Here is a 24,134-nt window from a genome sequence, read left to right as displayed (position 1 = left end):
GATCAAGCAGTCGTGTGTTCGGGCATATTTGTTTAAGTCTATGTCGTTAGAAACGGAGTCCCTGATGCAATAAGTCGAACCCGAAGCCGGGTGCATGACCCCAAAGTACCGGCGGCGTTTCATATCCAGACGCACGAACCTAGTGGTAGGGTAGCTTATCGGTGCTAACCAAATTAAGGAATTGTCACGCTCTCTCAAAACCGTACTAATCCAAAAGAGGAAATCGTCACGGTCGAGCGATGACGGCATTAGTAGTAGTAGTAGTATTTTTATTACGCCCGGGAGAACGGATCTCATAGGGCCAGTGGCTACGCTAAGCTATCTTCGCTTCTCCGCTATTCCTCCAGACCACCCAAAAGAGCCCCACTCTTCCTTCCAGCTCGTCTCTTTTCCAGCCCCGCTTGCTTGACTCTGCTTGACAGACCTGCTCGAAGGCCGATTTCTCCAAGTGTTCAGCATCCTATCCCCAGCAGCTGAAGCATGGTCTATCAACATGAGGCTGTTTAATGTTAGTAGTCAGCTGTAGTGTTGGTGTTTAGTATGTTCTGTTTCCCTTTTTCACCTCAGTCTTCCCGTCGCCATTGCAAACTTTACCGCCTTCAGGTTAGGTGTCCATTTTGGTCCGTCCGACGTTGACTTTCCACCAAGGAAGTAGGAAAGGTTTCCCATCATGCTTTGTCCAGCTTGTCGCATGACTTCACGCTCCGTCTCCCATCTCGTGCATCGGAACAGAAAGTGTTCCATCGTCTCTGGTGCTCGTCCGCACTCACACATGTCCGATTCGGCGGTTCCTATCTTGCACAGGTAGCTGTTGACCCTCGCCATTCCCGTGCGGAGCTGCGAGAGCACGTCAGCTTCCCGTCTCTTTAGGCCGTCATATAGCGCTTTCGTATGTTCGCCTGGTAGGGCTCGATCGATCTGCTTGGAGTAGCCGCCTACTTTGTCGGGGAGTGCCCGCTACCGCCGCAATTGCGACGTCGCCAGCCTGGTCCGTGTCGACCGAGCCTGGTACGGCGGCGACTCTGGGGTGCATCCTGCTTTGGTCGCTTTCTTGGCTTGTCTCTTCGCCTTGCGGCCCATGGCGAAACCGTCGTTTCGGGACGGAGCCCAGATCATCTTGACCCTGTTGTTGCCTCTCGCCAGTCGTTTGATGTGTTCGTAGATCTGTCGGATGGTGGTCTGGCTAGATTGCTGTCGCGGTCGTGCGATCGCTTTCAGTGACGACTGGCAGCTTGATACCACGGTGAGCTCTCGACATTGCAGTCCGTCAGGCATGCATCGTAACGCCATCGCTATTGCCTCTGGTTCGGCCGTGTATGGGTTCTGGTCGTCTCGCGACCCGAGGGTGACTGAGTACCTGGCCACCATCCTACCAACTTGACTAGTTGACTCTTGCGTAATGAGGCCTCCCATAGCTACAAGCCCTTCTCTGTTAGAGGCACTGGTCGCGATGATGATATCTTTGGCATCGTTAGCTGCTGCTATCGCCGCCTTACGGTCGGCCTCGCATACCAGTGACACTCGGCTGTGCCACGGCGGTATTACATAGGCTTGGATCGTTTCCATTCGCTCGATTCCGCTCTTCTTAAATGTAAGTGCCAACCTCTTGAGCGGTGATAAGTATCTCTGGCTTACTGATACTTTGAGCGTTGCGAGCGGATGCGTCTTTGGCAACGTCCGGACGTTGATGTATAGCTTCATGCCGGCTTGGGCGTGTCGTCTATCTACTGTCTGGATACCGGCCTCCGCTTCTGCGACCGCCCGCGATACTGTCTGAAAGGCTCCCGTGATGGCCTGTGCTCCCATCTTCTGAGCCCTGTTGAGCTAGGTCAGTTCCTTCTCGCCACGTGCGTGCGACTAGACGACCGAGGCGTAGTCCATGGCCGGCGCCATAGCCGTGATAAAGAGCTGCCTAGCCGTGCGTGGGGACAGCATCTTGAGTCTCCTTAGGCACATGGCTACCGAGAGGCCTTTGGTGGCCGCCTCGGCTATGTGTTTCTTGAACCTGAGCTTCGCGTCTATGACCACTCCCAGGATCTTGGCCTCCTGCTTTGGCTTGATCTCCTTCCCTTTGACTATGAATGGCGTGCAGCTGGTATGTTCGGCCACGCGTGTGAAGTGGACGATGGTCGTCTTGTCATATTCAAATGTCGCCCCGCTGCGCTTCTCCCATTCTAGTGCGCGGTCAATAATGGCCTGTATTCCGTCTCTGTTTGCTTCCGCTGTCGGGCCTGTGACCTAGGCTGAGTAGTCGTCGACGAATGCGATCGAGCCTCCCTTTGCGTCTATCTTGCTCTGAACCAGGTCTGCGTTGAAGAAGAGAAAGAGCACGGGCGATAGTGGCGATCCTTGCGGAAGGCTAGCCTGTGGTAGCTCCCGTAGCGCAGAGGTGTAGCCGTTTACCGTGATGGTGGCCGTGCGACTCGAGCAGAATGCGTCTATCTATCTCACCAGCCCCTTAGGGATGCCCCGTGCTTCCAATCTTTGCAACAGTCTATCCTTGAACACCCCGTTATAGGCCCCCTTGACGTCGAAGCTGACCAGGCTGACCACTTTGCGGTTCCGCCATGCTTTGTAGACCTGTTCCTGGAAGAGCAGTAGCGCCTGCTCTGCCGACCGCCGCTTTCTCGCACCGAAGTGGTTGGTAGGTAGGAGTCCGTATGTTTCGACGGCGTGTGAGATGCGATCCGCCACTACTACTTCGAGGATCTTACCTAGCGTCGATAATAGCGAGATCGGCCTCTACGCTTTTGCAATTCTGTAGTTAGCCTTGCCTGGCTTCTTGAGCGGAATGATCTTGGCAGTCCGCCACTGGTCCGGCAGTCGTCCTTCGCCCAGTGATGTATGGAATAGATGTAGTACCCGCTCCTTCACCACCGGCCATAGCTGCTTCCACACCATCGCCGGCAATCCGTCCTCTCTGGGTGCCTTCTAAGCCTTGGCCTCTATGACTTTCTCCTCTACCTCCCCTATCGTTAGGTTCGGCATGGCCACTTCTCTGCGATGCGGCCGTGGGCCTTCATCTTTTATGTCGGTCGGTAGTGGTGGGAAGAACGCGTTGAGCAGTTCCTCCGCCTGTTCAGCCTTGTCTTGTGTTGTTGCCCCGTTTGTTCTTTTCAGCGGAGGCACTTTGTCGCCGTTTGTTTTGTCTCTAGGCTTTAGGTACTTGGCAGCTTGCTAGATGCTGGTCCCGTCGGCGAGGAAGTCTTCCCAGTGTGCCTTCTTCTGCCTTCGGATGGCGTCGTAGTACTCCTTGGCTGCTTCCTTGGCTCGGGTTTCCAGATTGTCGGTTCGCTGGCCAGCCCGGCGCCGGGTCCGAGCTAGGTTCCTCCAAAACGTGTAGCTTCTTCGGAGCCGTGTGAGATCTGTCGTCCACCATCGCTTCGCGTACGGCGATGGCTTTGCTCTTGGGACCAGTTCGTGGATCGTATCTAAGACCACGTCTATCAACCTGTCGGTCTGTTCTTGAACTCTACTGCCCCATGGGAGTGGTGCTAGCTTGTCCTGCACTTTCGCCCTGATCGCGTTCTATGGTGCGTTCTTAAATAGCAGCCTCGAGCCCGCCATCCTCTCTGGTGTCGTGAGATTAAATTCCGTCTCGATGGACCTATGGTCTGATCTATGTTCAGTCGGATAGATCCCGCAGTGAACCATCTCGTCTGCCAGTTTAGCTAATATGAGCATTAAGTCGATCGTACTCTCCCCACCGGGTCTTTCCCACGTCTTTATCCCCCGCGGGAGGAGATTAAGTAGGCCGTGCTCGTCTATGAGGTCGATGATCGGGCTCGCTTCGCCTTGCCTCTTGCCTATCACCTCATCGCCTCCCCAGAGCTGGTCGTGGCGGTTGAAGTCACCGGCCAGGATGACGTCTGTCCTTTTCCCCGTGCTATTGCGAAAACTTGTGATTATCGTGTGTAATTATCTTATGGCCGTGTGTAGAGCGTCTTTATCTTTTCCTGCCACGTACACTAATACTACTAAGACTTCTCGGTCGGGCCATCTAAGTATCGCCCCGGTCAGGTCAGCCGAAGGGATAGGCACCTGTTTAGTCTCTAGATCGCTGCGTATCCAGAGCATACTCTGGATCGGCCACTGCGTCTCGTGTCTCTTTGATAGTACGAATTTCGTCTAGTTCCTATGGTGGTTCGGTGTCGTCATCAGCGTCCCCTCGACCTTCAGCGCGTATAGCTCGGCCACCGCCAGTACTGCATAGTCCTACAAGTCCCTATCGTTCATCATGCTCAGCTGCACCACATCTCTCTTCCGTACATTAAGCTGTAGGATCTGGAGGTTAGTGGCCATCGGTCATATGCAGTTGTCGCATCTGACAGTTTCGGCTGAGAGACTCGTGTGGCCCTCCATAGAGAATGCACTTTGGCTCGACCGCCTGGCAGTCCGGTGTCGATGGCCCGTCTCCGCGTACTTGCCGCATCGTTGCGCCTTGCTGCATGCGAAGGCCTTATGGCTAATCTCCTAGTAGTTATAGCACTGAGCCGGGCCTTGGCGCCTCTCAAAGACGTTGGTGCTGGCTGACTCTCCCGCAAGGTGGAAATACCCCTCTTTAAGCAGCCGTCGCGCATCGCTCGCTTTGGTGACGTAGATCACTATCGAGCCGTATATCTTACCATTCGCCTTATCGCTAAGCCAGTGCATCTTAGCGATCATTACCTTATTTTCCTTCCCTAGTGCCTCCGCCGCACCTAGCAGCACATTACCGGACGAGTCTAGCACCGCAGTCCTATTTGCGCCGTCGATCTTGACCGGGTATAGCTGGTCCCTGAGCACTCTGGCGCCCTTGACCACCGTCTTCTCCGCCACCTCTCTGATGAGCTGCACCTCTGCTTCGTCTCAGCACACCACCTTAATGCGGTCTGGATTCCTCGCATCCTTCACCATGGCTACGCACCGCCAGCTCTGTTGGCCTTCCCTGACCCGCACCTTCTCTTTGATCGCTTAACGAACTTCTCTAACTTGCGCCTTACCTCTATCTTCTTCGCTGACCCGCGAGGTATCGATAGTATAAAATAAGGTATCTGTGAATAAGGATAGGGTCGTGCGCATAGACGATAAGGTGTGGACGTTGCTTAGCTGGCTCGTAGGCGGGGTGCGGGCTATGTCGGCATATGATGGCTGTGGGCTCGTCTGAGCACTGCTAGAGATGTTATCGGCCATCGTGTTCAGCTGTTCCTTTACCTGTTTCATTTCCTCTTTTACTTGTTTTAACTCCTCTGCCGTCTAGGGTTATATTCTCCCTAGCTCCTTTATAACTTGCTCTCGCATCTGCTTAAGGTCTCTTACAGCTTATTTACGCATGGATTTGAGCTGCTTGTTCATCTGCTCTCGCATTATCCTCAGCTTCCTGGTGGCTTGTTCGTGCGAGCGTCTGAGCTCGTCTACCTTCTTTGATTCCTCGGCTGCCTGGGCCTTGATCGTCTGGATTTCCTGCTGGAGTTGGCGTATTATCTCTAGCTGCTCGCTTATCATCTGCGTCGCCGTTCGCTGGTTCTCTATTAACGCGTCCTAGAGCCTCTCTAGCATCTTCCTCTACTCACTCATCAAATGGGCCGACGTCTCCTAGAGCATCGCTCGGAATATGATCTGCATGGGCGACGCGTGGTTGCCCGTCGCGCCTTCCGTCGTCTGTGATTCTCTGGCCCCGTCAGCCAATCTAGTCTCGCCTTTATTTTCACTATCCCGCGGCTATTGTGACCCGTTCCTCTTCACTATATCACTCCTCTTCTTAATCGCCTGTAGCTATTCCTGTAGTTTTGTAGTTGGCTTCATAGGTCTTGAGGACCGATGCGCCACGGTGATTAAATCTCCACCTCGCACTAGGATCTCGTCGGTAGTCGCGTCTATTTCGCGGCACCGCGCCCACGGTCGCACCGGCCTCTACGTCCCTCAAAAGGATTGTAAAGATTGTAAAGATTGTAAAGATTGTAAAGATTGTAAAGATTGTAAAGATTGTAAAGATTGTAAAGATTGTAAAGATTGTAAAGATTGTAAAGATTGTAAAGATTGTAAAGATTGTAAAGATTGTAAAGATTGTAGCCTCCTGGTAGGGGGCTGAGTTGCTGCTACTAAATAACCCCGCTCAGTCAGGTCCATACAAGTCTTCCACAACCATTGGGACAGAGTCGCCCTCTGATTGTTGGGTTAGTGTTTGCCAGAAGGACTCTGTATCCCATACCCAATTATTATCGCCGCCTAGCAAGGGAACCCTACCGTCCTTGTCTGTCCAGTAAAAAGCACCGCATGAAGCGTCAAGTTTGCGCTCATGTCCCCAAGGGTTGGCATAGAAGTTGCCATCTTCCAGCTTCCACAATGGCAAGCCGCTGTAAAACAGCCGCAAGGTAGGGCGCACGCCGTAAAGCGACATCTTTGTTGCTCGCGTACCTTGGCACCGCCGGAAGCCCTGTACCAAGAATCGGTAGAGTGCATAGCGTAGGGGAGTGCCGTGGGGGTTATCGCGAGGGAACACCCAACAGTCCACCACACACTTTGCGTCTTTGATCTCATTGGGGCTCTTGGCTTGGAATTGGAGCAGCAGCAAGGTATAGCCATCGAAGCAAAAGATGTGTGGGCATTCGTACTTGTGTGCGTAGCTGTGTAAACTTTAGCACCAGCGGCCTCAAAGGAAAATAAAGCGATTAATACTGACCCTCTGAGTTCTCGAGAGAGAGATTCTTGTCCGCTGCCCAACGAACCTGCTTGCCATCGCGCCCTTTTCAGAGTGCCCCGTTTAAACTCGCCTATTACAAGGTTCGTCCGTCCCCCGCTAGCATCTATTGAGTATGATGTGTCGACAGTTTCGTCGGTGCGAGTGGAGGAAAGGGGCTTTTCGTGACCACAGTTCATCACCCCGGGGTATACCGCAAAGGCGCTTAGAACAACGTTGGAAACTTCGGCATTGAACCATGCGATTGCATCCTGTTCAGTGTCCATGCGCCAATTCCGGTAGTTGGGTGGGTATGCAGGCTCGTTGAGGCGGAGATTCTCGTCGTCATATTCTCCTAGAAAGGCGCGATCAAAAGTACCAACGACGCCAGGTCCTTGGGCCTGTGTGTGGACGACCAGATGTTTGATGGGATGATATGTCTTTGCCCATTGTTTGTTGCTACTTGACTCCATCAAGGTATCCTTTACAGGATTTGTTGAGTGCTCGTGGAGAAGAGCGCGGATAGTGGTAGGGACTGCTGCCATGGTGGCTTGTCTACTTCAAGCGTTGGACAATAAACGGATGCGTGATGATAGTTTTTTTTTGTTGTTGCTATGAAGGCAAGCCACCCTTGACGGAGCAGTTGCGCAAGTCAGAGAAGATGTTACGATAAAGCCGAGCAGGTCAAGAAAGTCGGCATATTTATTATTTACGATGGATATTGTTGTACCAGGACATCACCAGGCAGCAACAGGCAGTAGCACCACATGCGACGAGGCGTGCATAATAGGTAGTTAAGGTTGGCGTCTGGCACAAGGCTTCTTAGCCTATTATTACCGCTGCAGCACGGCCAGAGTGATTGGGGGCTTTTGATTGGTTTGTTCGTTTCATCTTGGTTGTCTATCTCCCCCACCTGGCCGTGGCTGCCTGGGGAGGACGTCGACATGTAGGGTGTGTTGGTTGGAGTAAGGCCCGGGTGGCCACGTGCCAGGGACCACAGTCACGTGCCTTCGCGCCCCTCTCATCTTGCCCCCTTTTCATGGGTTCGCGCCAGAACACTCGCCTCTCGTCCTTTGCATGCAACTCACGAGAATGCTGCCCTGGCATTCTGACATGTATGGAAAAATCAACCTCGAAGAATGCGATCTTCACCCTCGCCCTATCAAGGTCCGAACGCTCGCCTCCAACTCTCTGCTTGGATTCAGCTAACTGGACTTTGGCTGTAGTTCCGTATGGGGCTAAGTCTGGTCTCGGCCATTGGCACACCCCACAGCGATATCCACCGCAACGTGATGCATCTATCCATTGTGCGCGGCGTCCTGGAGCGCAAAGTCCGATCATTTCTTGGGCGATTTCCACGCCTCCAAGCCGCCATTGCTTGGGTATTCCCTGCCTTCGCTCTTCCAGATAATGTCGTCCTCAAAAAGGAGAAGCCCAACTGGGAAGAAGAGTATGACAATGAAAACGCCATGTATAAACGGCTACACAGTCTACAGGGGCGCACCATCCCGAGATTCTACGGTGAAGCGGTGTTTGAGGGTGCACGGGCGATGGTGCTGTCAAGGATCGAAGGTATTTATCCTTTCGAACAGCCGCTCCCGCCCCTCCCAGCCGACGACTTTATGAAACTAGGCGAAGAGGCCTTGAGCGAGATAAATGCCTTTGGTCTTTCCTACGATGATATCAAGTTGGATAATTTTCTTCTGGTGCAAGGACGGATTGTCATCGTGGATCTAGAATCTGTCTATGAACCAAATGTTGATGACGCACAGGTGCTCTTTGAATGCGAACGGATAGAACTAAGGACGTTGTACGATAGATACTTGAAGAATTATGACAAGCATTAACAGCTGGCCGCTAGGTACATGTTTGTCACGCGGTAGGTGCGGTCGGTCTCTCAACTATGGATGGGGGCTACCTCGTATTTTAGACTGCTGCCCTTCGGATGTACATAATGACACCTCTTCTTACTCGCTTTCGTAGTATTGATGTGCCAGGAGAGAACGGAGCGTTATGAAGATCTTTTGTTTAGGATTTTAGTCATCAGGCTCGGGTCGCACAACTGTAGAACCAATCAATTTTACCGAAATGTGAGAATAATGTCTATGAAATGCTGTCTAATGCTCTCTGGGGTACCTGATACTGTCCAAAATTTCCCACCATATATAAAATACTTCGAACACCCGTTAAGTTGCCAAGGCAAGGGACTTAACGGCTGAATATCCAGCCCGAAGGGTAAATACCATATACCTGCTATTAAACTCTTCTGGAGGAACCCCCTAGATCCCCCTTTCGACTGCGGCGGTAACCAGCTGTTAAAACCACTTCAAACCTGTAGTAAGGGAGTTGACTGATAGACATAGGGGTCCCTCTACCACTTCCTGTCAGGCCCAATCAACTATATACCGTATATCGAGTTCCCCTTTCCTTGTAGCTTATAGGAAAACGTCATTTAGTCAATGTACCGTGGTGGATACGGCGGATCGATCAGCTGCTGAGCCTGACGGCGTTGTTGGTCAGCAAGGCGCATCTTCATCCCTGCGTTGTAGTTAGCCATAATCGCAGTACGTAGGAAACGCAGGCGTATAAACCTTCCTATCTGATCCTTCGTTAGGCTCTGGCATTTGTGAACAGTGATAGCAAATGCCACGATCAGGGGAAACTGCGTGCGAGCGCAGGTCTCGTTGCCTACTAGGAAATCACGCGTGACTGGAAGGATGGGTATGATTTTCTTGCCCTCGTTAGTTGTTAGATACGGCGGTCCATCGTAGCTATCGAAATCCACCATAATAACGGCCGGAGGGTCTTCCCATGGTTTGGCGCCTTCATTCCAGGCGATATCGTATATAGTACCCTGGGCACCGTTAACTAGGCCAGCTGGCTGCCATAGATTAGTCGTGAGCATTACCCTGGCGCCCTTAGCAACAGGAAACTTGTTGGATAGATTGCCAGCATGGTCGCTTGGCGCCTGCCCCGCGCCTTTGCCCTGGTTCTTTGCCTCCACCTGTATTGCCGGGGCGTTGAGGTGCATCATATGCTCGTAATTGTATTCGTTGACGCGGGCCTTCGTAGAATACACCCGCATAGCGGCCCTGAATCTGTCAACCTCGCTCTGCGTTAGCTTGGCCTGTACCCGATTGCTAAGGAGGTCCCAGGAGGGTATAGATAACTTAACTTCACGCAGTTCTTGCAAGGCCTGACGGAACCGGGCCTGATCATCGCCAGTCTGGCGCTGTACCGTGGTCAGGAAGACGGTGCGGTCAAATAACCGGTCGGCCGCCTGTCCTCTCCTTTCCAACGAAGACAGGCTCGTGCTAGTCGAATACAGGGGCTTTTGCCGGACTGGTGGTAACTGGAAGAAATCGCCTACAAGCAAGACGCTCACACCACCAAAGAACTCGAGGCTACGCTGTGGAAAGGCCTGCCGCAGGCGGGAATCGAGCCGCCCCAGCTGCTCAAGACCTAGCATGCTCTTTTCATCGATAACGAGGTACTTGACGTGCCGTAGACGGGACTGAAGGGCGGCTGCGTCGGCTGGGCGAAGGTCGGTAAAAGCACCACCTACTGGGAGACGTAGCAACGAATGTATGGTGCTGCCCTATATCTGGTTACTCGCAACGCCTATTGGCGCTACGCGGCAAATAGGGCTAGGATTCGGTAGGGCAGCCGCCTGAAGATGGGAGGAAAGCACCTTGATAAGGAAGGACTTGCCTGTACCACTACCACCGTCAACGTGGAGAAGGATTTGAGCAGGATTTTGCGCCTGGAAGTGGCCCATGAAGGTGTCGTACACGAGCCGTTATTGTGGGCTAAGCTGGTCACGCCAGTGAGGGCCAAGAACCTCCACATCGTTGGCTATAGGGTGGCTAGCGATAAGGTCTTTCCAGTAGCTGTCTCGAAATTCCGGATAAGTGCCTACATGCCGTGTCTAGTCGTAATTGACGTCGATATCGCGGTGGCTAAGTAGGTTAAGACCTTCCTGGGTAAGGGGGTTATTAGGTAAAAGGGCGGCGAGATGGATCCAGTCTTCGTCATCAAATTCCTCCTCCACCGGCAGAGTCTCGTACTGATCCTCTTGAGGTTATAATCGAGCCTCTTTTGGCCGGCCGTAATGGTCATCACTATGACTATGGTGCTGCCAACAATAGGAGAAGGCCTTAGCGTAAGAACTAAAACCCTGGCCGTCAAATGTGAGGAGCTCATCAAGCCGGCGATATGGGTGGTTCAATATTAGCTTTACACGGCAGTAATCTGGCCACTGTTGACCTTCTGGATCAGCCTAATAGCGAGGAAAGTAGACCAATACACGAGGCCTGCCGTTAACGTTGCCTGGCTGCCATTGCTTCCATTTGGAAGGGTTCCTAGAGTAGAAATTCCAGTACTTAAGAAAAGAAACATACGTCAGGTCCTCTAGGGCTTCGGGGCGTTGACAGTACTTTTCGTAGACGTTGGGCGCCTCGTCAACCTCATCGGCGTCAATCCGCAGGAAGCGAGAATGCATATCAGGATTACGGCAATCAATTTGTAAGCAGGTTCGTGAACCCTCTTGTAGCGGCAGGCCGAGGAGCAGGTAGCTAACCTCCTGCTTCGAGTAGTCTCGCTCAGCGACTAGCTGATTTAGGAGCTTTAACGTGAAGGAAATCAGCGGGTTGTGGTCCTTAACCCGGGGCATCAGGGCCTTCCCAATCTAGGCAAAAGACTCACTCTTCTTCTCCGACTTAGAGCAGTATTTAGCTACGTAATCGATCACCTGCTGCAGGCTCATGCAGGGTGACATATCTGTATTGGCTAGCCACGCGACGGCAAGTAAACGGTTGTAGTGGTTCATCTGGCTATTGTTCCGCTCGCCCCTGAAGCTCCAGTGCTTAGAATGAGGAACCTATTCAAGGGAGGCTAGCAGGCGCTGCCCGTGAGGAAATCCAAAGCGGCACTCTACCTGCTTAGTATGCTTGCTGAGCTGCATGCAGTAGTTGCTGCAGCGATGGCGCTACACTCGGTTTACCACCATCGACAGGAACTAGACGGTAAGGGGACGTTCCAATAGATTACTAATCAAGGGATTCCCTTCCCCAGGTGCCTACACCCTCTGAGGCTCTGGGTTAACAGCGGATACGTGATATCCCCAGATTCGGGCAAATCGCTCCCGGGACTAGCTATCATCGGGATCCAAGTCCGGGTGGCCACTTAGCCAATATAGGCCATGGTAGTAACTAGAGCCCCTGCCCTACCACTCGTAGCGACCCCAAAAGTCTATTAGGTTAAACTTCTGCTTCAGGACAATAGTCCTAAAGAGCATATAGCGCTTATGGAAGTGATAGGCGGCAATGTAGGCGTTATCTCGCAGTAGTTGCCGGGACAGAGCCATCCGCGCCGCCTCAGGAGCCGCTTTCCACTCCTAGAATCGAGGCATGTGACGATATAGGGACTCCCAGTGGTAATCAGCCGCACTTACTGTGACGAAAAGGCCAGGCCTGCCTAGATTAAAGGCATATGCCTCCAATTCCTTCCTTTGCCTATACCAATATGGACGGGTGCCCCTGATTACGGCCGCTTAGCGCGTGATCGACTGGATCAGGGCCTGAGCTTCTGGCTCGTCAGGCTTAGCCATCGCTTCCTCTATGTCAGCGCGCGTAAGGGGCTAACGGCGGCGGGCTTCGTATTGCTTGACCGAGTAGTTGCTCCGCTTTCTGACCTGCGCACGTAATAGCGTATTGAGGGCGACGAAAGGCCACGTCTTATGCCGGGCAAAACGTCCGTCTTGCCATCTCATCGCATAGGCAAGGTAGTCCTAGTACGTAATGCTCCGTAGGCGAGGCTCCACGAAGTCGGCCTTACCGTCAGGGTAGAGGGTAGGGAACGCGAGCGTCATCAGCGGCTAGGAACGGTTGAATTCGTTGATAGGAGTCCTACGAATAGAAGGTAGTGGTATCTGGTGTTGAGTCTGCGCATTAGGCGGTATATACTCAAGATCGGCCATACGCTCGGGGTCAGGGGTGCCATAAAGGAATCGGGATTGCAGGGCGTTTAATTCGGTATCGGTAACCTGCAAATTCGGGATCGCCGATGCATCTACATCTACTGGATCCTCTTCTACATCCTCCTCAACCGGACCTTGGGGGGCCTCGCCGTCAGGTATATCAGCCACTTGGCTAGCAACGGAAGCAACTATGCTGCCGTCGAGAGGAAGCCGTTGCAAGCGATCCTGCCTCACAACGATATCGCGATAGCCCGGGTGGTGGCGCTGTAGGTAATGGAGCCAGGTCAACAGGCATGAGCGGCGTACCCGGAAATCGCGAGCAAACTGCTGCTGGAAGTGAGGGTCGCCCTCCATGTCAGGAGGCCGCAGGAGCACGATATCTAGCTCTTCAGGTAGGACCGGGAGCTCTTCAAATAGCCTACCAACATTGCGAAGGAAGTGGGCAACATGGCCGCGGTATTTATACTGAGAGCCACGTACCTGTAGGACCTTCACGTGTACGTGAACCCTAGCAATCAGCATCTCCTCAACCATCGTTAGGCTGGGTAGACTACCGGGGACTTCCCCGAAGTCAAGGCTATTGGCAGCGCTAAAGAAGTAGGGCTCATCGGGGGTTCTCTCCCTATCTCGACTGATGCAGCGGCTGCAAACTCCCAAGCTGTTTTTCTTCATATCGAACCAATGCTCCCGGCAGCGAATGCAACTATGCATCTTGTCGTCATTCAGGGCAGTATAGAACTCCCGCACAAGGGCCTGATCCTCCTCACTAAGGGTAGGCAAATCAAGGTCCCCTGTAAAAGGTGGATCAACTATCTGATCAAACTGTCGTTCTTGAAGCTGCGGCCGTGGCCGTCGGTTCACGATGCCTTGACGTGTATAGCGGCCGCGGCGATGACCCTGTGGCAGTAATGAAGCAGTGGTAGGGAATGATTCCTGTGGTACAGGCGTGCCTAGCACAATAGGAGCCGTTGGGGCGGTGTCACTAGGAATCGGCGTGCCCAGAACTACTCTTGGCGGGCTGGGGGTGGGAGGGATAGGGAGGACTCCTTCCACCACGCTTGAGGTAGAGGGGTCCAGCAGAGGTCTGGGCAGTCCCTGGAGGACGGGCGCCAGACCACGGAATACAGCAGGCGTTGCAGGGGGTTGTGAGCTATTAATGGATACAGGCGCTGGCGCATTTCGCCGTGGAGGCGTCAAGTGAGCCTGAGAATCGGTCCTCTTCGCCGTTCTGCGCGGCGACAGCCCTGAGACGATGTTCCGCATGGCGGCAACCGCGGCTCGAGATTCGGTCGCCCGTTCCTTTTGGCGCGCCCTGCAGCTACTACACTGTCCTGTAAACTTCGTAGGGTCCTTGACGCCTCGAAATTCGACTTCGGGCAGGTCTTGCTTGCAGGTACGGCAGTTCCGAACTGCCTGTGGTATGTCGTCCTCCATCTGGCCGCATGTACATCCACCTCTTACCCACCTAGACTTCTGAATATCACTTGGGCAGGGAGACTTCGCCCTGTGCAAGTGAGTTGTCCGACAGCCTAGAAGTCCAATACCGTGACAGATTCGATAGGGAGGTTGCTTTAAGGTGTTTAGATTAGGTCTGGATGATCAGAGAAACAGGCCACTGCACTGTTTGGCCGGAGGAAAGGCGACTGGGAATGTAGAGAGGTAGGTCGGCTACGGGGTGATATGTGAGCCTGACACCGTTAGCAACGTGATAGGTTTGGTAGACTTGATGGGAAAGGATGGTGTAAGCAAGAGGCACAGGACTTGTCCGGCCAGCATCGTGCTTAGAAACTCAACAATGATTGCATTGAAGGAACGAAGAACCCGAAAGCTCTTAGAGAGCTTGCCAAGCTACGGAGTACTCTGTAGCTAGTTACCTAGTCAACGCTCAGGGGTTCGTGACGAGGCATTCATGTAATGGCGTTATGAGCGTCGGCAGCCGACCAATTCCAGCACGAGTTGAGCACAGGCCATGCCAATTAGCCAATCAGAAAAGGTTTTATGTTTTTTTTTTCTGACTGAGTAACAGGAGAGGCAACCCGACCACGGGTTGCGCAAAGGCCTTGAGGAACGAAGATGGCTGTGGCAGTTTGCTCGGCAATTGAGATGAGATATGTTGGAAACGGAAAAAAGGCAAATGCGAATCTTGGTTTTGAGTGGTGTTAGCCATAAATATACACGCGGGGAGACCTGAACCCTCTCAGGGGTAATCCCGGCAGCGTCCTCGAGGTGGTGTAGGAAGTGAGGGGTCATGAAAATGCAAAAGAGTGAAAACGTCATGCAATGGAGACGCAATCTTGCATCTGCAGAATCATGCATCTAGCATACAAATGATGGAAAACATGCTCTGTAAGGTATGTATGGGAAAAGACGGAAGGCATCAAGATATATGGGCGATGCCGGGCCGTGGGCTATTATGGGGAAGGAGCATCAAAGGCCGGATTGGAAAATTCACAAGGTCTGCATGCCCAAGGATGGGTAATGTGGGCGAGGAGGGATATTAATAGTCGCCACTACTAGATAGACAACAGCTATCTCAGTCAATTTGTTGCTATATAAAGTGACTAATTGTTACTAGGGTAAGGGGATTTTTCCAATAGGTTCTTAGACAAGTTCCTGATATTTCTTTGGGGGATAACGGTTGCGATGTGGTCGGGGCGGATCAGGCAAGAACGCTGTGATTGAATCGGACGCAGGCGCATCTGGACGACAGGTAGTGGCAATATCTGCCTCCGATATATCAAGTTCATCTTGTGAGAAAACCGAAATCGCGGGGGATCCAACAGGCTCCTTGCTCTGAGAAGATAGAATGGTGCTAGAAGAGGCCGGGGACAGACGTCGTTTCTTCGTAGGGGTCTGGCCGCAGTTAGAGTTTGTTCGCTTGGCCGGTGGTATAGTCGGTTCGAGCGAAGCAGACGTGGGAGGAGTAGACGGGATAGGAGGAGATCGGTGAACTGTTGGTTTTGGTGGCGAGGCAAACATAGCTTTCGCATCCCCAAAGGCCATAGGGCCAGAGGACGGTTGCTTCGGTGGGGTAGAGAGTGATAGGGCTGCGGAAGCCGACTTGGACGTGGCCCTATCGAGAAAGGTCCAGGTATCTAGCACGACGATGAAAACGTAGTCGCGGTCAAAGCCGGGCGGGTACACCATGATATTGTGGTCGAGCAGGCCGACAACTTTGCCCGTGCAAGTGAAAAGCGCGTTGGTCTGGAACTGGGTGTCCTATCTCTCGACCATTTTCTTACACAGGGCTGCCCAAGGATTGGCGTGGATGGGGAAGATGACAAAGACCTGGAATGGATGGAAGCCTTTGAAGGGAGTCTTGTCGGGCTTTCCAGGAGCAATGAACGTAGAAAGTTGGACGAAGCCACAGCACTTCAACTGGACGCCGTCGAGTCCTGGAATAGACTCCTTTCGTAGCAATATGCGGCCGGAACCGACAACAGGGCCAGTGAACGCGACAACGGGAGGGACAGCGGGGAAGTGGTCTACGGAGGCAAAGTTTCGGGGGAGAATGCTTTAGCTCGAGTCAGGGCGGGAGGCCAAGGTCAGTTGTATGCAGCATGCTTACGGCTGGTAGCCCTGATCACGGATGATAAGAGCCGGAATGGTGTATTATATGATAGCGCCAGTATCTGACTCTGGACCATCTCGCTGTTCAATCTCCCAGGTCAAGGCGTACGGGTGAAGACGACCGTTCATGAAGAACCATTGCTCGGTCCATTCTGATGCAACGACTTGTTTATTGTAGATGGAAAGGTTGGTGCTGAAGAAGATGCAGGCGGAGGGGTTATCGGGGTCCGACCGAAGTTACGCATACTCGGGGGTCAGAATCCAGGGTGGGGCAGGTAGGAAGACCCTCGCCAATGCCTCTGCGTTGAGCCCATTAATGCGATGCTGGTCCTAATAGGCAAACTTAGACGGGCAGTCTGGCTAGACGAAAAGCATCACGGACATATCACTGCCCGCGTTTATCTGGCTCTCGAGAGGTTTGCGCGGGTTCGAGGGGCTATTAGGGAAGGGAGCGGGAGGAGGCATAATACACTGGAGCAGTGGCTATCGGAAACGAGCCAAGAATACCCGAGACGAACGTTGGAGGCAATAGGACGGTAGATACCGCGGTAGGGAACGGCAGAATAGGAAGTGAGAGAGGTGACGATGGCTTGGTTTCTATATGGATACAGGTAGACGCAGTAGTAGTTCTCGCGGGCCGCAGTATCTGGGGTGCGGGGTTCAGCAGATCAGAGCCCAGACAACGGTCCGGGAAAGCTTCAGGTTTCAAATAGATGAAGAATGCGGGGTTTAGATCATAAGCAAGGTCGATCTGGAAGCAGAGACGTCATCGAAAGTGATGTAAGTCAAATGTCAGAAATGAGATGTGACTATAGGGGATGGAGTAGTGTCTTTTTCTGTGAAGCTTGCGAATGGAGGCGAAGTGCCGACATGGAATCAGCCGCTATCGGGGTAGCAACGGTTTCAGCTTGAGTATGGCACCGACTTGAAGGATGGGAGTTGCGGCGGCACAAAGGGCAACGTCGGCAGTTGAGCAAGAGTCTGGGTTGTAGGCATACAGGAAGGGTTGTAGGTGGTTAAGGGGACTATTAACGGACCGCTCGGATACTGCAGGAAGCAATGCCGTATTAAGGAGCATAATCATTATCGTCGAGAAGCGAAATCGTGCAACTAAAGAGAGTCCGACGCGGAAGCCTCGTGATCTACCATCCGCCTGGAGTCATCGATGTCGAGAAGGCAGCAGCATGAAGCGGTTGGCCATGTGGGAGCCTGCTCGTTGTCAGCTACCGGAGGTTCCGCGCAGCATCAGCCACCGAGTCAGTTTCAAAGGCCCTCGTTGCCGAGAGAACGTGGTGCACCGGAGGCCGCGGATCCCGATCCTCCGCTCTTTCATGGACACATTTTGCCCAAGGAGAGGCGGGATGGAGATGATGAGCGGCGCGGTAGGGCGGCGGTTGGCGATCCGCCGCTTTTTTCTCGGAATGAGGCACCCACGGTCCGGATTATCCAGCCCAATCAATCAGTATCTGAAGACATTAGACGAAGCGAGCTAGCAGCAGCAATTGCACGGGTTTTGCCCAAGAGACGTCGAGGACGGTATCGGCGGCCGAAAGCAAGACCAGACACCAGCCGAGACGAGCCTCCGAGGAAACAAATCCGAGCTAGAACCCGAAAGCAGAGAAGACAAGAGTTACAGGCCGAAGACCTGGCGAGCGTTCTGCGCTTCTTGGAGGACGAATTCGCTGTGAAGGAGAGTCTTTCCAACAAGCAGGCGTGGTGTACGCCGATACCACATGAGAGAAAGGTGTCGACCGTCCGAGCCTTCTACAAGGAGTTCCACGATGTGGACACTTTGCCAATACGGACTTGTATGCTATGCTATCGTAAGCGCACGAAAAAGGAGTTGAGAGAGGTGATATGGGACTAATGGATGTCGAGCTGCGTCAAGAAGGACAACCGTTCGCCATTTTCATGTCGGAGCTACTTTCCCGTGGGCGAGACCTTCTCGGCATATGCCGAGTGCGCTCGTTGCTTGAGGCGGGGTATTCTGTCGCCTGCGGCCTAGCTTCACAGACGTATTGGGTGTGAACATATGTTTCCCGAGGAGCTGAAGGGCCTCACGCCGGTTGAGGAGAAGCTGATCGCGCTGAACTCATGTTACGGGTTCGTCACAAGGTACAGCATTGCGAGTAGCCAGAAGCAGAGTGCCCGGTATCCGAAGCACATTAAGGGCCATATCACGGTGTTCCCCAACAATGTGCAGGAGCTGGCCACAAAAGTGCTTCCCCACCCGCTCGTCCAAGTGATGGAAGAGATCCATGTCTCGTGGCAGGGTGCGGAGAAGCTAGCACCAAGCGACCTGTCAGGTTTATTGTCGGTGAGGCGACGAGTCGTTGAGAGGGCGCTCGTCTGGCTGAAGAAGAACAACCCGCATTACGCCGAGATCGAGATTGACGCGGCGGAGATGGAGAGCTAGGGCGCGCCGCCGTATGGGGTGCCGCCGCTGGTGTACGATCGCATGGAACGGAATGAGCTAACGGCATGGGAAAAAACGCGAACGGCGCAAGTTGTTCCGCTAATGGAGCGTGGCATGGACGACGAGGGATCGTTGGAGATCGAGGAGATCCTTGCTCGTCTTAACCGAGGAGAAGATATACCTAGTGGCGAGGCCTAAGGGCCGGGGCTGACCGAAGACGAAGGTGGCTACCGGAGCGAGGCCGAGTCTGGTCAATTGGGAAAATCGATCAATGAAGTCACTTTATCGGGTATGTTTGCTCTGGACGGGCCGCCAGATGTACCCGATGTGGAGAAGCTCTTGTTTGCCTGCAATGCCGTGAACGGGGATACGGTTGTCGGGGGAGGCAAAGCGGGCCCGATAACACGAGTGGAATCGACGGAGACACGGACAGGGCCCGCCGACGGACGTGAGCCATATATTCACGTTTCTCGGGGCGACGAATTCGCCGACACATTCGATGCCTCGTTCTTCGCGAAGACGTTTCCCACGCTACTGCCGTTTGGGGTCGGGGGGCCACGGTTGGTGGAAGAAGCCGCCCTAAGCGTGGGAAGAGGTGTCGATATGGGCGGAGCAGAGGCGGCGGCACAAGACCTCGTCTCGTCCCGTAACATGAGTCTGCGAACGTGGGCCGACATCACGCTCCAGCGCCATGGTGGCCGATTTGCGACGCATCACATCTTTGCATTCCTTGTATTCAACATGAGTGTACGGTCGAGGAACCGTCGCGTCAGCATGTTGAGCGTAAGGAGGAAAGATTTCCGCAAGATAGAGCGCATTGTACGGTCGCTCTCGGCAGACAGGTTAGCAGCGGCAAGGATCGAGTTGGAGAACTCAGGAAAAACGAGTGACGAGGGTGTGAAGGAGCTTTTGAGAAGTCTTTCCTTGTACGGCTTCCGCCAGCCTATGTCCAGAGAAAATCGCTTGAGTATGCGGCGGAAGATACAGTCGCTTGTTCTTCGGCATGGCGTGCCGGCGATTTGGTTCACGCTCAATCCAAATGATATTACGAACCCGGTAAAGCTGCGACTTGCAGCATACCGCACCAGCGAGCCTGACGTGGCCGAGGCTTTCCTGAAGAGCCTTGGCATGTCGTACAAACGCCTGCGGCTGGCCATTTCCGACCCCATGAGCTCGGCCATCTTCTTCCACCGGGAGATGACGTTGTTCTTTGAGCATTATGTCAAAGTGGGAGAGGAGTCGGTATTCGGGCGCATCATCGACTATTTTGGTGCTGTCGAGACCAACGAACGAGGGGCGCTTCATGTCCACGGTTTGCTTTGGTTGCATGGGAACACGCACTTGAGTTCGATGATTGCCGATATCGACGGCGAAGACCAAGCAACGTACCGTGAACGTATCATCCAATACATAGATAGTGTCTTCTCCGAGGTACAGTATGGCCCTAACTAGGCATGTCATTGAAGAAGATGCAGCGGTCGAGGCGGGGGCCAAAGCTGACATACCTATGAGGTAGGACTTGGACCAGGAAGGGTATTGCACCCTCCAAGCGGAACGGTCGGTGGCATCGGACATTTCCTCCCTGCTTGACAACAGGGAGCAATTTTCGGCCGCATTTGACGAGGAAGCGAATTTCTGTGCCGGTGCGACACAGATCCATACTCATAGCCCAACTTGTGTCAAGTACTCCTTGAGCAGGGGCAGAGGAGGAGGAAAGAAGCGTAGCATTTGTCGATTCCAGGCGCCATGGAGACTAGTCGAAAGGACTGCCTTCACGGCAGACGGCGTGTTGCAAATTCGAAGGAGGCATAGCATGGTGAATCGGTGGAACAAGGCCATGGCCGTGGGGCTTCGCCACAACCACGACATCTCCTTCATAGCGACGCAGCGGAAGACCATGGCCCTCATTTATTATGTCACAAATTACGCGACGAAAGTGGAGGATCCGGTGTGGAAGCGTGTGGCCGCCGCGGCAGAGCTCTTGGCCGCATCAACGGGTGAAGGGACGGCCAACCGATGGGGGAACGGGGGAGAAGGTGCTACCGATGACGCCGTCAAGGGGAACAGGACGCGGCAGTTCTTGATGAGGGTGGCGAACCGCATATTCACGGAGCGATCTCTATCGCAGGTCGAAGTCATCGCCTACCTTCTGGGATACCCGACCGAGTTCACCAACAGCAGCGATTGGACGTTCCTAAATGTCTCTCTGCTCTACTGGCACGTCTTCCGACGATGGCGACACCTCCGGAAAGAGAGCGGGGCAGAGGCTGCAGACGATTCTGTGGACGAGTCGATAGTTGTGGAAGAAGCAGGTGAGAGGATTAGCTATGCTGAGGCATACCAGCACCGGGGAGACGTTTTGCGAAGCCTGTGTCTATATGACTACGTGTCGCTCGTCAGACTCAAACGAGTCAGTAAAGATGAGATCGCTGCCGCTTGGGGAGAGGTGCCATTCGAGAGCGAGTGGGAGTCTGGAAGAGGCTGGTTGCAGGTGCTGAGACGGCCGGGAAAGCACGCTAGCGTCTGCCTTGATGGCTACCTGAGCAAGGATTTCGACCAGGATGACGAAGAGTCGTGCTATCGAAGGTGGGTCTGCCCGCCGCCGACAGAGTGTTAAAAGGTCGTGTTGAAGAGGCTAACCTCCATGCTGAAGAGCAGCCGTCCAGCACCTTGCGCTATTTGTGCCATGGGAGTCTTTTCTGTGCCGAGAAACGGACGAGATCAACAGCATTTGGGCGCGGGCTCGAGAGGCACTTCCTCCGAGAATATCATGCCTCGTCGATAATGTGCAACTACTCCGACGGTCGGCCGAAGACGCGAAACGCGACGCCAGGCAATGGGCAGCCTCAGCCGGTGACGCTGACTTCACGGCCGCACGTGCCGGTGAGGAAGGAGAAGGCGAGGCTGGTGGTGAAGAGGTCGCATCGGTTTACCAGTCTGACAGCATCGGTGACGCAACGCGTCTGATTGACGTCGTGAGAAGTGCAGTGGGCGCCAACCAAATCACTGCCGGCTCGCCGGAGCTCATAGCAACAATGGAGCAGCTGTGTCGCTTCCAGCAGTCAGCACTGAGCTCGACCGCTGAGCTCCAGGCCACCGTAATGCCCGAACGGGGAGAAAGACGGATAAGCATACCAGAAGGGAGATTTTCGGGGACCGTTATACCACCGCAGGATCAGGTCAAGGCCATCAAGTCGCAGCAGATCCGTGCCTCCAGAGAGAGGGAGCGAATGATCCAGGGCATACAAAATATGGCCGCGGCGGATAAAACTGACCACAGTGCGGCGGTGCGAAGTGTGCTCACTGGTTTCGGAGAGGACGACGTCCAAATGACGGCAGTCGACTTGGAAGAGACGGCAGGCGAGGCAGGAGAGGCAGGTCCGCGCATGGAAGTCGACTTTGGTGCATCAACGTCCTTCCTTGAGGCAGGTAAGGCTGTGGCAGCGCGGTTCACATTGAACAAGAGGCAGACAATCGCCTTCCTGATCATATGCCGCCAGCTCGATTCGATACAATGTAGCGGCAGAGACGATGTCGGTCAGCTCTGCGAATTTGTTGGAGGAGAAGGTGGAACCGGCAAGTCACGAGTCATCGAAGCACTCGTCGAGCTCTTCGCATCAAAAGGTATTTCGAACCGTCTGCTGATAACGGCGACGTCGGGGACTGCCGCAGCGCAGATCAACGGCATCACGATCCACTCCGCCTGCGGGTTCACCAAGGACCAAGCGGCGGGGGGCGCGAACACGGCCAAGGATCTCGACGGGGTGCGACTGCCAAAACAGGCCGAACGATTTGTCCATGGCCAGTCTCGTATGGCCTGGCAGGAGAAAGACGTGCTAGTGATCGACGAGGTGAGCATGCTGGGAGCGCGGACGCTACACGCGGCGAACGAGCAGCTCTGCCGGCTCCGCGGATCGCAGCAGGACTTTGGCGGGATCCCCATCGTCCTCTTCTGCGGAGACTTCCACTAGTTCCGTCCGGTACAAGAGAGGTCGATCCTGCTGCCGAGCGTGGCCGTCTCGTGGGACGAAGACAACTCGTTCAAAGCCGAGCAGCGGCACCAGCATGACAAGGCGCATGAGGAATTGCAGAGACTGCTAAAGCGGATCCGATCGGGCGTGCAGGACCGCACCGATTTGGACCTCCTCAACTCGAGATGCTACCGGGAAGGCAGGCGGATCCCGTGGGAAACAGGCATCACCGTGGTGACGCCGCTGAACAGGAATCGGTGGAACCTGAACATGGAGGCAACCTTGTCGTTCCAGATCCAGCAGCGGTCGATGATGCGCATCTTCATATCCGAGCATAAGTGGAAGGACGGTCTGCCGACCGAGGAAGCAGCCACCATGATGCTGAACCAGGGCGACGACAGCACGGTACCAGTACCAGGCGTCCTCATGTTCGTGCCAGGGATGCCCGTCGTCGTGAACCACAATACCCATCAGGGCTTGAAGCTTGTCAATGGGGCCAGTTACACGGCGCTTGACGTCATCCTCGACAAGGCGCACCCGGGCCATCGGATCTCGGCCGATACGATGGTCCACTTCGGGCCGCCGGCGGGGATAATATTGGCGTCGGAGGCGACAAAGAACTTCCACTTCGTCGGAATGCCGCCCGGCACGGTCCTGTTGATACCCATGAGCGTCAGCATCCAATGCCAGCGAAAGCGGCCGTGGCAGCAGAACGACGTCAGTCGGAAAGGTTTGCCTTGTACGGCGGCCTTCGCCTGCACAGACTACAAGGTGCAGAGCAGAACGCTGGAGCGCGTAGCGCTGGAGCTGCGGGGGATGAGGACGACAAATGTCGACGGACACATAGTCCCCGCGCAATGCGATCCGTACAGCCTGTACGTGCAGCTATCGCGGTGCCGGTCGCTGGACGGCATCATGCTCATCTCCAAGGTGCGGGAACGAGATCTGGTGGGCAACCGGGTTCCCCACGAGATGACCGTGGCAGAGGCCAGACTGGAGGAATTGAGCAACAAGACTGTTCAGGAGGCTCTGCGGTGGCTGGATGACGATTTTCCCCCGTCACGCGACGACCAAACGGAACCAATGAGAGGCGAGGAAACCGACCAATGAGAGGGGTTCTTTTGGCATCGGAGGCGGGGCATAGACCTTTCGTTCCTCAAGGCACAGGGGAAGGCGCACGTCCGCCGGGGGAAGGTTGGAAGCTGGGCGAGGTGGGCAAGTTGGCGGCTCCCTTGCGCTGAGTAGCCTTTCGGTACGAAGCTTGCAATAAAAGCCTGTATGCCTGTTTTACTAGTGGGTTGCTGCACGTATTGAGAAGAGGGCGCGGTTTTAAGTGGTCGGCTCTGGTGGGTGGATGAAGAGATTTGGCCAATAGGGCGTGTGTGTGTGTTACCTTTGTTTTGCGTAGCCAATAAGACGTATGCAGCAGGCTTTGAGGAGAAGGCACCATTTTGAGTGGCACGATTTGAAGAGCTTAATGCGGAACTAAGAGACCTAGCCAATAGGGTGAGGGTGAATAATTGAGACAGTAGACCAAGGGAC

The 24,134-nt window shown here is 54.1% G+C and overlaps 6 protein-coding genes across 6 annotated transcripts; 3 read left to right on the top strand and 3 right to left on the bottom strand.

The window, feature by feature from the left end:
• Window positions 1–6,094: 6,094 nt before the first annotated feature.
• Window positions 6,095–7,203, bottom strand: NECHADRAFT_88373 (uncharacterized protein; the record flags this gene model as incomplete). The annotated part of the gene is made up of 2 exons (XM_003040520.1): window positions 6,095–6,605; window positions 6,662–7,203. The coding sequence occupies 2 exons, from the start codon at window positions 7,201–7,203 to the stop codon at window positions 6,095–6,097; spliced, it is 1,053 nt and encodes a 350-aa protein (XP_003040566.1).
• A 568-nt stretch (window positions 7,204–7,771) lies between these two features.
• On the top strand, window positions 7,772–8,505 carry NECHADRAFT_88372 (uncharacterized protein; the record flags this gene model as incomplete). Its single annotated transcript, XM_003040541.1, has 2 exons — window positions 7,772–7,825; window positions 7,885–8,505. The coding sequence occupies 2 exons, from the start codon at window positions 7,772–7,774 to the stop codon at window positions 8,503–8,505; spliced, it is 675 nt and encodes a 224-aa protein (XP_003040587.1).
• Window positions 8,506–10,937: 2,432 nt separating this feature from the next.
• Window positions 10,938–14,069, bottom strand: NECHADRAFT_88370 (uncharacterized protein; the record flags this gene model as incomplete). The annotated part of the gene is made up of 8 exons (XM_003040519.1): window positions 10,938–11,019; window positions 11,059–11,266; window positions 11,363–11,508; window positions 11,887–12,053; window positions 12,111–12,133; window positions 12,569–12,899; window positions 12,942–13,100; window positions 13,137–14,069. The coding sequence occupies 8 exons, from the start codon at window positions 14,067–14,069 to the stop codon at window positions 10,938–10,940; spliced, it is 2,049 nt and encodes a 682-aa protein (XP_003040565.1).
• Window positions 14,070–15,236: 1,167 nt separating this feature from the next.
• On the bottom strand, window positions 15,237–16,282 carry NECHADRAFT_88369 (uncharacterized protein; the record flags this gene model as incomplete). Its single annotated transcript, XM_003040518.1, has 3 exons — window positions 15,237–15,808; window positions 15,878–16,120; window positions 16,204–16,282. 3 exons carry the CDS (start codon window positions 16,280–16,282, stop codon window positions 15,237–15,239), a joined length of 894 nt encoding a protein of 297 aa, XP_003040564.1.
• A 1,088-nt stretch (window positions 16,283–17,370) lies between these two features.
• Window positions 17,371–18,621, top strand: NECHADRAFT_88368 (uncharacterized protein; the record flags this gene model as incomplete). Its single annotated transcript, XM_003040540.1, has 3 exons — window positions 17,371–18,028; window positions 18,097–18,227; window positions 18,259–18,621. The coding sequence occupies 3 exons, from the start codon at window positions 17,371–17,373 to the stop codon at window positions 18,619–18,621; spliced, it is 1,152 nt and encodes a 383-aa protein (XP_003040586.1).
• Window positions 18,622–18,912: 291 nt separating this feature from the next.
• NECHADRAFT_102243 (uncharacterized protein) lies at window positions 18,913–23,702 on the top strand (the record flags this gene model as incomplete). The annotated part of the gene is made up of 4 exons (XM_003040539.1): window positions 18,913–20,052; window positions 20,138–21,207; window positions 21,275–22,472; window positions 22,593–23,702. 4 exons carry the CDS (start codon window positions 18,913–18,915, stop codon window positions 23,700–23,702), a joined length of 4,518 nt encoding a protein of 1,505 aa, XP_003040585.1.
• Window positions 23,703–24,134: the final 432 nt, after the last annotated feature.

This window comes from Fusarium vanettenii (genome assembly GCF_000151355.1).
Source record: "Fusarium vanettenii 77-13-4 chromosome 14 genomic scaffold NECHAsca_62_chr14_1_0, whole genome shotgun sequence".
Lineage (NCBI taxonomy): Eukaryota > Fungi > Ascomycota > Sordariomycetes > Hypocreales > Nectriaceae > Fusarium > Fusarium vanettenii.
Note: the sequence above shows the minus strand (reverse complement) of the source record. Positions and strands in the feature narration are given on the sequence as shown.